Here is an 11310-nt window from a genome sequence, read left to right on the forward strand (position 1 = left end):
ACTTGAATGTAAATGCTTTGTCTTGTTTTATTTTATTTTATTGTACATGAACAGAAACTGTTTCTTCAAACTTACAGCTGATACGCTCATGACATTTAAAAACAAACTCACTTGTGACTCCTGTCCTTGTATATGAGCAGTTATTACATAGGGTGAGGATTTGTTCAGCGACTTTGTAGTATATTATTAGATTTTTTTTTTAAAAAGCTTTATCATCTTGTTATTTAACAATTAATTAACAGTTTATGCACAGCTTACTCGCGCTGATTTGTAGAAGTTACGATTTTAAAAAAAACGTAGAAATGTCCCTTTTTTTCCGTGTAATCCCACATAAAGTGTGCTGTAGAAAATGAATGAATGGATTGAGCCAGATGGCTCTAGGTGTACGCTGTTTTCAGTCAGTAAAAGCTCACTATTTATCACATAAACACACATGCACACATATTTGTGTGAAAATGTCATTAAAGAAGACTAGGCACAATGAAAGTTATAAATTAAATTACTTTATTTATATAAAAGAGATGAAACATTATCTCAGCATCAAATTGGACATACAATATGACATCACAAACTGTACAGTAAACTCTGTGGACTTGAAGTAGAATTTAAAGTAAAGAAACAAACAAAAAAAGAAGAGACAGACAGACAGATAGGGAGGTAGACTGCAGTGCGTATTGATTGTCTACAGCAGTGTCACCTGGGGGTCCTTTCTAGAGAAACCACTAGTTCCATTTAAAAAAAAACAACAACAGCTAATGACACATAATTAGAGAAAATAAGAATGATTATCTCACTGAAAGGTTTCAGTCTGTAAAGGTCCTTGCATGAGGGGGTCCGCGGGTTTAAGTCCAACAGGGGTCCTCGGCTTGATGTCTGTTTAATGAGGTTGATGATGAGCTAATCTGGGTCATCAGATGTGAAGCTTCAACATCCAGTGGTGTCGTGAAATAGCAGAAAAGAAAAGTTAGTCTGGATCTGCAGCATATCATCAGCTAACCAGCAGTAAAAAAAAAACTAAACTGAGAGTACAACTCTCAGGGAACAATCTTCTCAAAACCATCCGAGTTAGGTGATATTAAGGATATTCTTATGCTATAAATAATTAGTGCAACCCAAATCCCAACCACCCCCTTTTGTTCCGCATCAATGATCCTCCTGCAATTCTCACAGATCATCAAAAGTCCACGTAAGTCCATTTCAAAGATTCAAGGTCTCAGACGTCCAAATCAGAGTCACTGTCTGTTACTGAAAGAAGAGTTTCTCCATCCACACGCTCCCTGTGCTCATCTGGACTGCACCCTCCTCTGCTTGGACACATCCGATGGTGCTGCAACCTTAAAAATGAAAAAGAGAAGTTATGTAAAAAAAAAAATTAAAAAAATCCATCTTCATTTTAAACCAGGCAAAGAAAAACAAAATAAAATGGATATACAACTGTTATATTGTTTTGCTCCTGAGGGGAATTTAAATCCTAAAGAAACAAGTTAAAAAGGATTGTCCTCCTAACAATAATCTACCGTGTATGTGGGCTGAGCAATTTGCACCCATTCACGCACGTTTTGCCTTCAGCAAGTGGATTGTTGACCCACACTGACCCCGGACCAAATTATAGTGAGTGATGGAAAGAAAGAGTGACCCCAAGGAAAACAAAAAAAAACTACAAGCTGAAAGGTCGTGCGCTTTTACGCATGAATGACCCTTTTACGCACAACCTTAGCTGCATGTGGAGAGGAAATATCCTCCACGACTGAGTGAAAGTGAGTAATCAACCAAGTGGATGATGGACTGAAATAGAAAGAGTTCCCTTGATTTCAACACACAGGTAATAAAACATCTCGATCTCTCATACATGCAGGTTTCTATCTACTCGCTGTAATTTGTTTAAAAACTCGTAGTTAACTTATTCTAAGTCAAGGTTACTGACCTGTTTTTAGCTGCTGCGGCTCTGTCTCTCTGTCTCCGGTTTTTGAACCAGTTCCCAACTTGAGTCGGTGTGAGTCCGGTCGCGTGTGCCAACTCGCGCTTCTTCCCGGGGTTCGGGTATGGATCCTGAAGGTACCACTCTCTGAGCAGCCCCCGGGTGCGCTCCTTGAAGCAGTGCGTCTTCTGCTCCCCGTCCCAGATGGTCCTCGGTAACGGAAACTTCTTCCTCACGCGGTACTTATCAACTGGTCCGAGTGGCCTCCCCCGGAGCTTCTCCGCCTCCCGGTAGTGAGCTTCGAGCCACATCGCCTGTAGTTTCCCGTGCGAGGCGCGCGTAAAGCGGTGCGTCTCCAGGATGTGATAGAGCTCGCGGAAACTCCCCGTGTGATAGGCCACCACGGCGCGAGCCCGCTGCACGGACTCGTGCTCAGAGATAGAGTCACGGCCGTCTGCGGTCACCGGGAGGGACCAGAGGAAGCGGGCCAGCCGCTCGATGTCTCCGGTCTCCTCCAGGGTCTCGCAGACACTGGCGATCTGAGACGCAGAGAAACACAATCCTGGGAGAGACATAGGAGGACAGGCGGAGGGAGGGTCCTCCGGGGACCGGGAGCGAGCCAGGACTTGGGCCCCATCCGCAAAGTTGGGCAGAAAGATCCTGGAGGCTGAGAAAAAGTCGAGCGTCGATCTGAACATCATCTGGATGACAGAGTGAAGATAAAGTGACGAAGAAAAAACGCGCTGGAACAGACTGACAGAAATCTGGTCAAGCCTGACTCTTTAGCTCACCTGGGAGTCAGGGAGGGACCCGGAGTCTGACTCCTGATTGGACAGCCTAAAGCTGATGTGAGGTTGTCATGACAGCACTGTCAATCAAACACAGAGGATTTGTCTCCCCTTGAGCTCAAGCTGACACATAAAGCCCTTCAGAAAGGAAACAGTTGTTAGAAAAAAATACTCAAGGTCTCTGAACTGGATTGGTAAAAAAAAAAAAAAAAAATCAGCGTGGCCAAGAATCCTCCAGATGGAGAGGGACGCATTAAAGATGGGTTTAAAATATATCTGCATGAGTCTTCATCTTTTCTTATTTCTTATCGAATATTAGAACTTCCAAAATATCATTGGTTTCCAGAACTGAACTTTTCCGTATCAAATGATTAAGATTTAAATATTTGCCTTTTTCGAGATCAACCTCTTTTCTTTTTCTTAAACGTTTGAATTTTCTTTAAAAAAAAGCAGTTTACAGTGCCAGCACACATGTCTTATTGTAATAGCCAACTTAAAGGTCTCATAATGAATTATTGTTGGTAAGAAATGTTTTTGTTTAATGGTTTAAATGGTCTGATTTTGCCTGCGCTTCAATTTCCAGTTTGACCACATAGAACGCTTTGTCACTGTGTTGAAAGGTGCTGTAAAGTGTTCATTATATTATGTTAAATATCATCAGGCCTTCACTGCTGCCTGATTTAAAAAATGAAAATCAGATTTCCCTATATGCTCTTTGATCTCCTGTTATTTTAAACCTCCTCCTGGGACACACAAAAAAAGGAAAAAGGGGATGTAAAGACAGACTCAAAAAGCAAAAGACAATCACGACTGTTGACTTCTAAAATGGAGAATAATTAAAATAATCATAAACTCAAAACAAATAAGCCAGGGCGCCAGTAGGTTAGTGCAGAGCCCGGGTTCGAATCCGACCTGTGGCTCATTTGCTCATCTTTCCACACTCCGTCTCTCCCTGACTTCATCCACTGTCCTGTCTCTCTGATAAAAGCATAAAAAGCCCCCAAATAAATCTTAAAATAAAAAATGAAGCCAAGAACAGTCGTCTAAAGGACACAGAAATACCCCCCAAAAAAATGCAATCATCATATTTCCTAAAAATGAAAAACAAGAAGAAACACTCCCCTGAACCTGACCTGAGCCTCTCTGTCTGCGATCAGCTGAACCTCGTTCTCATAACCTCTGTGCTCCTGCAGGTAAGCCTCTCTCATCATTAATAGCAGTAATGCACCCGGTGTGATTGGAAATCTCACCCAGACCTGAAAGCGTATGTTTCCCTAAGTGGTCTCCCTGCACTCTAATCACTTTCTAATCACTTTTCTATTCTCTAATATCCGTAAATTCAGAGATAAGCTGCGCCGCGGCTCCATTCTGTTACCTTGGATTAGCATCAGGCCGATACAGAAGGCAAACATTAGTCTAATAGAGCAGCATATTCAATCAGCATTAACACATTTTGGCTTCCCCGGGCCATATGCTTTGGATTGCGGCAACCGTCCTGTAGACACCGTCTATGAAATACGATTAAGAAAGCATTTTAAGGCTTAACAAAAGCAGCTAAAGAAACACTTTTTCTTTTTTTTTTTTAACCCTCACTGCGCAGCTTCTCATTCAGTTTTGTTACACACAAACACTTGCCTACATTTGAGCTTCAGTGCAGATGTGTTGGCCGGGAAAAAGGGGGTCACCCCAGCTTAAAAAGGGGTTAATGCCAATTACCCAAACAGACAGATGTCCTGCATGCTGCTGCGAGGAGATGTGTGCCAGTTTTTCACCCCTCGATGAGATGTAGGGTTCATGCTCGTCAAGGTAATCCCTACTGCTTTCGATTCCTTCAAACGTATGTGACGATGATAGTACAGAAAGAAAATGCAAACTTTTAACAGTCAATCCCTTGCCAAGTCACTCCACAGTTAAGTTCCCCTTTAGGCTGTGTTCTTAAAACCAGCTCTAACCTTGGTGTGTTTGCAAACAGGCTATGAAATTTGCAGCACACATGGAAAATGTGCTAAATACGAGTTAAGAGATAGTTACGGTCAATGAGTGTTTCAGCCCAAGATGCTGCAATAGGCACAGCTCTGCCAGCAGAAGGACTCAGCTTTCTCTGAAAAGACAGAACATTCCCGAGTAATCATTGCTCCAACAACAACAACAACAAAAAAAAAGACTCTTCAGTGTAAAGATGGACATTCTATGTTTCTGTCTGTGTGTGTGTGTGTTTTGGAAGCAGAACAATAGAAATACACACACAACAGTCCCAGAGCGACAGTCATGGCCAGGGCTCCTCCAAGTTGAAAAGACATTCTTCCAGTTGAAGCAGGAAGGACGTACCAAACACACTCGAAAGAGACATCCTCAAGGTGTGTGTGTGTGTGTGTGTGTGTGTGTGTGTGTGTGTTGTGGTGACAAGTGTGTCGTAATGGTGACAATTAAGTTAATTCAGCTACATCTCCATTCAGCGACAGCACAATCAGGAGGGCGGTGGAGGGAAAGCAGAGCCGGGCTAAAAGCGGGTTGATGGCACTTCCAGGGTGGCAGGAGGAACGGCGAGGATACGACGATGAATCTCCTCAGCGTCTCCTTATCCCCCCCGTAAACAAAAGACTGGCTCCTAATTAACCCCTCCACTGACCTCAACAACTTAACACTGACCTCTTAAGCCCTGAAACTTTAACCCTCTCGCCCTGTCTCATGGAGGAGGCCGTACAGCCCCCCCCCCGCCCCCCCAACTCCCCGCAAAGCCTCCTCCTCGTTAAGCCACTAATCACTTCCTGGGTCTTTGTTGTGCTTTTGTGCTCTTACTGAGCTCCAGGAGAGTTCGCTGGACAATGGCGACCAAAAAACAGGAAGGAGGGGGGGGGGGGGGGGGGGGTCAATGGTGGCAGATTGAGAGGGATGAAAATGAGGATGAGGGGAGAGCGGGAGCACAGCGTTTGTTTTTTTTACGTGCTAACCAGATCCTGATTGTTAATCAAGTGTTGAATCTTTGTTTAATTAATGAAAACGTGCCCAAAAAAATTACACATTTTTTAAATATACATTCATCATTATATCGAACACATTTCGACAAATGTGCTTATTTGCTCTCTTGCTGGCAGTAAGATGAGAAGATAAATGCCCCTCATTAAATCTTGAGCTACAAGATGGTTAGCTTAGCTTATCAAAAGACTGGAAACAGGGGTAAACAGCATAGCTCTTTAATAATAGCTACCTGCCTGCACCTCCAAAGCTTAAAAAAAGAGTTGTAACTCTTTTAAACTGGATTGATCTGTAGGTTTCAAATGTAAGGGGCTGGTTTAGCTTAGTGTGTAGACGAGCAGGTCCGATATATACACAGGCTACCATCCTCGACACATCGGTTGCAGGTTCGACTCGAGGCCTCCAAACTCTCCCTGTCTGACTCTCTTTACCTTAAAGACAAAAAGGCCAAAATGAAATGTGATGGTCCTTGTTGCAGGGTTATTTGAGAGCAAGAGCTGGCTACCTTTTCCCTCTGCTTGCAGTCTTTAGACCAAGAGCTAAGTTATCTAGCTTCACATTTAGTGAACAGGCATGAGTGCCGCATCAATATTTTCTTCAAATTCACTGAAACAAAGCAAGAGTGTGTTTTCCAACATGTTAAACGATAGGACGGCTGAAGAGAGACAGGAAATATAAGGAGGAGAGATTAAGGGATGACATGCAGGGGCCAAGGGGCCGAGGGGCCGAGGGGCCGAGGCACATGGGGAGCACAACATAATCGTGAGGTTTTCTGAAAAATAGATCTTTCTTTAATTTGGGTCCTAATTGTCGGATGCCCTTTGTTTTACATTAAACAATTAAAATCACAAACTACATTATTTTGAACATAATACAGTAGTAATAAAATAATTCAACTAAATGTCTTCCTTTAATTGAAAAGTAAGATTTGTCTTCCTCATAAGTACACAAATACTGATCCAAAGAAAGAAAAGCCGTCTGCAGATGGAAGAAGCATTGTGTTACCTTGTGTTTATGTGTGTTTTCTGTGTGTGTGTGTGTGTGTGTGTGTGTGTGTGTGTGTGGTCACCATTTGACCTCGGGTTGACCTCTGTCACAGAAAGTCAAGCAGGACGGGCGCTCGTGTAACTGCACCTGAGCATCTCACCCTGCAGCCCAATTGGTTTGCAACCCAACACCTGAAAAGTTAATCCTGGCGCTCTTATTGCTGAGGCAACAAACATCTGGAAAAGAGACGGTTTGTTTGTTGCAAAGACTTCACATACACAAACACGACGACACGTGTAAACACCTTAGCAGGTTTGCGGCCCACGAAACGCACGCAGATGTTCACAAATAAGCGTCTGCACTCGGCAGATGGGTGACGAGCGGTGACACGCGACACAGGAATAAACAAAATAATCAGATAATTTGACTAATAATCCCACTGAGCTATTTTTTTTTTTTTTAGGCCAGATGTTAAGGGAGTAATTACATCATTATTGTGCGTTTGTTTTGTTAGTGTCATCTCACCACTCAGGGTGTTTTAATTAATAGCCTGAGCGACACAAACACAGCAGCAGCCCGACAAACAAACACCAGCGGCCAAAAATACAAACAGCTGGAGCCTCACCGACGTCTGGCTGTCAGACACACCGTCAAGATGTGAGGACACACACACACACACACACACACACACACACACACACACACGCACCGCAATCACAGCTAATAGATTAACACCCTTAAATAACACATTATCATGCAAAGTTAGAAGAATGACACAGGGATTCAAAGACAATGTGATGAAGGGAATGTGCAATATGTAAGAGATTTACTCTCTCAAATCATAATATTTACTTTAATTACCTGGTTAAATAAAGGTTAATAAAAAATAAAATGACTGAAGTAAACCATAAAATGACTTTACTTCATCTCACCAGATATTAAGGAAACATGCACTTCATGTTGATGTGCTGGATTCTCTGACAACAACCCGCAGCCAGTATGTCCTCCTCTTAAGTTTGGATTCCTGATTTCTTGAACAGAGATTTTTTAGTATTAAGTTTTTTAGTTTTAGTCAGTTTTAAAGTTCCCGCCCACAGCCGTTTTGGATGCCTCTCATTTTGCCATATATGAAACCAGTTATCACTGCAAAACCAACAGGTGTTGCAGCGATGGAAGCGTGCAAGGGAAGTGGTTCAGATGGAACTGATTCTACCCAACATAAAAAGCCTCTTCTTTTTCCAGAAACGCGGTAAAATTAGGATAAATATTGGAGCTGCATTTTAAAAAATGGACAGGTTAGAACGCAGGAAGCTTTCAAGACTGATGCCTAGCTGTAGCTTCAGCGTCCGCGACATGGTAAACTATGTGTGCCTCGACTCCAGGGAGGGGGGAGCTCTCTCTTAAATCTTTTGAATTTGGACTGAAGAACCAATTTTGAATGCTACATGACATGTCAGAGTTCCATATTGCTCCTACAATAAAGACAGAAATACTCACTGCACTTTTCTTATTCTTTAATGTGCGAGACTTATCAAGCATAACCTTACCCTAGCTTTGGAATTTTTTTATGCATTTAGTGGAAACCTCGGCTGGAACAATTACAGGTCGAAATAATTTTCGAATAAAAAAAAAAGAAAAAAAGACGAACAATGAGAGCAGGCAAAAGTGTGAAGAATGGAGATCCTTGATTTGACAGAATGCATGTAGAAGAAATTATATGACCTGTTTGATGAGAAGACAAAGTGATGGAGGATATAAAACAAGACAAATCATGGTTATAAAAGGTTTAAAGTAAAAACAGGGAAGAAGAAAGAAAAAGGCCAAGAAAGAAAAAAAGAAAACGAAGCTGCATTCAGAGGGAGCGAAAGGAGGGGTAAGGCCGAGAGACAGAGGGAGAGGGAGAGAGGGAGGGAGGGAGGGAGGGAGGGAGGGGGAGGATAGAGCCCCTGTCCTGTCTGGTGTGGATTGGGGTAATCTGGTCTAATCTGCTGCATGTTAACCTATCTGAGCAGCAAGAGTCAGATTATCCCTTTAACAATGGCCACACGCTCATCTGCTAAATTACTCCACTCAAAATCATATGCTGCTGAGACACACAAATACACAGGATAACCTCACACACACTTGGGGGGGGGGAAACAGTATATTGTAAGTCAACATGAATGGAAATTGCGCTCCTTTGACCTCTAATTCAGAGCTTCGAAATCAAATCTCCTGGCAACTTATTCTCTCACCAAAAGGTTATAGTCACAAGAGCAAAATCTTTCGATATGAAAAGACGGGAGTGGGTGGAGGAAGAAGATCTCGAGTGAAAGCACGGGAGCAGCAGCTGAAAAAAAGACAAGAAGAAGAGGAAGAAGAAAGAGAAAAACCCTCATTGCTAACACAGCAATTCATCTGTTGGTTTTCTATTGCTTGTTCAGGTTGTAAGGGTCAGCTAGGTCTGCTGGCCTTGAGATATAGAGAACTGAGAACAAGTAAATTACATAAATATTGTTCAAAAGGGCATGCTTTGGTGTCACCATATAGGTGGCCTGTTTCTGAAGCAGCTGCAGCTTTTCAAACAGCTCCGGGTGAAAGGTGATCGAGGCTGTGACGAGCGCTGATGTTTTTCAAAGAAGATGCAATCAATTAAAATGAAAGTGAATGAGAAAGAGGGAAGAGGAAGAAGGCCATGCTTTAGAGTTGAAAGTCTGAATGTGTGATATGTTTGTATGTAAATAAAGTCAAAGAGTAGTAGTACAGACATGACGGCAACTCCATGAAACCTGTACACAGCAAAGCTAATATCAGCGTGCAAACCAAGCGGCAACCTCCGGTCTTGGAAAATGAAGCCGATGCAAAAGTGTAAAATCCTGCATCCTCCAGGAACACCAGAAGTCACACACACACAGGCGGAAAATACGTTTTTACAGCTTTATCACAGGTGGAATATTGTCCTATTTGCCTCACGACTTCTTTCTCAGCTAAAGTTTGTCTTTGAAGGGATTTTACATACAAGGCATGTCATCAACTTTTCAATTAAGATGTATAATTTCACATCAACAAGAGAATCTAAAAGTACTGGAACACATCTTTTTTTTTTTTTTTCAGTCTTGTTGTACTTTTTGTTCATTTTGCTTTGAATAATTGGACTCTGGTTTTGAGACTTTGAGTACAGAGCTTTAACTTGTAACTTCCAACCTTTAGAAGACTTTTCCCAGCACTGGTTGATGGAGGTATTTCATTAGATAAAATACAAATTCTGACCTGCTGGTAGTGTTCCAGAGACAATCAAAAGATCTCCAAAGTCATAAGAACTGATCTTTTGTGGATCTTGAATACCTGAAGCAAATTGAATAGAAATCCATGGAGTAGTTGTTGAGACATCCAGCAACGCTGTAAATGGAAAGGACGGAAAAAATGTTGATGTTGGAGACAAACTAGAAAGACAATAGACCCGTGTCTCTTGGACTAATCTTGTTTTGTTTTATATCATGTACTTATATAAAAACAAATTAAAGTGACCGAGATTAAAGACGAACTGCGACAGGGAGGACAAACACGTTTAACAGGTCAGTTTCTATTGTTTTATAATATGAGGCTTAAAGCGGTTTCAGGGGGTGAATCAGTGAGAGGGCGACTCTGTACCCCACCATCACCAAATTAAATTCACCCCCTTTTGCCCCCCCCCCCCCCCCAGCACAAACATGCACCCACACACACGGTAATATATTTTGATTGCTCATTCACACTCGAGCGCTGCAATCCCATAATCCCACTCCAGATTGAGAACACCTTTTAAGATACGATGTGATTATGATTAGGGATTATGATCAAATTATGACAGAGTGACAGATTAGACAGGGGCTGTGTGAGTGTGTGTGTGTGTGTGAGTGTGTGTGTGTGTGTGCGCGCGCGTGTGTTTGCAGCAAATAAAGTCATTGATCATCTGTCTTTGCAAGGAATTCTACTTTTAATTGATATTTATAATGTACAAGAAATGTTGCCTGCATGTTGAGAAAAGGGATAAATAAGGAAGGACTGTTCATTTTGTTGTTCAGAAGCTTTTCTTCTAATATTAGGAATTGTAGAACTGGATTGCTACCAATATCTAATACACACATCCTTGGCACGTGGCCCGTCTGACTAACAAAATCCATGACAATCTGTTCTGAAATGTTAGTGATCTAAATATTTAATCCATCAATGGATGACAGAACTGGTCAAGACTAAATCATCTGTGAAACTTTCAGAGACATTAGCATGAACTCCAGTACAGAAACTCATGTTACCCTGAGGATGAATGACTCCATTGATTACACTTTCTCTAACGTCACCAAGAGGATGAATTCAGGATCCCCTTGTGAGCTAAACTTGCCCCCTTTCCTTGCAGAGGCCTGTACATTGAAGCAGCATTTTCAGTTATATCAAGGTGACTTGAGGTCTGTGGGCTGATCATAAGAGGAGAGGAAGAAGACGGACCAGCAAACACTTAATCTTTCCCGTGTGATTTTTCATTTAAAACTAATTATCTAGGAAGATATTCATGCATTATAGTTATCATCCTACAACAGAGACCAAACAAAGCACTGAAGCCTTCTACATTTGTATATTATGACATAAAATTTTGTGTACTGACCACTTTCAATTATGTTTTCA

The 11310-nt window shown here is 41.9% G+C and overlaps 1 protein-coding gene across 1 annotated transcript; it reads right to left on the reverse strand.

Annotated features, from left to right (window-relative positions):
* Nucleotides 1-520: 520 nt before the first annotated feature.
* On the reverse strand, nucleotides 521-2968 carry six3b (SIX homeobox 3b). Its single transcript, XM_020646259.3, has 2 exons — nucleotides 1925-2968; nucleotides 521-1334 (listed from the first exon to the last, which is right to left on the reverse strand). Exons 1-2 carry the CDS (start codon nucleotides 2617-2619, stop codon nucleotides 1214-1216), a joined length of 816 nt encoding a protein of 271 aa, XP_020501915.2. The 5' UTR covers nucleotides 2620-2968; the 3' UTR covers nucleotides 521-1213.
* Nucleotides 2969-11310: the final 8342 nt, after the last annotated feature.

This window comes from Labrus bergylta, chromosome 21 (assembly GCF_963930695.1).
Source record: "Labrus bergylta chromosome 21, fLabBer1.1, whole genome shotgun sequence".
NCBI lineage: Eukaryota > Metazoa > Chordata > Actinopteri > Labriformes > Labridae > Labrus > Labrus bergylta.

What these genes read in the sequence shown, in the direction of transcription:
- six3b (XM_020646259.3), bottom strand. Translation starts at nt 2,619, where the DNA reads ATGATGTTCAGATCGACGCTCGACTTTTTCTCAGCCTCCAGGATCTTT. An exon ending in GCCGCAGCAGCTAAAAACAG is followed by an intron (nt 1,335 to 1,924) that starts GTCAGTAACCTT and finishes TTCATTTTTAAG; the next exon opens with GTTGCAGCACCATCGGATGT.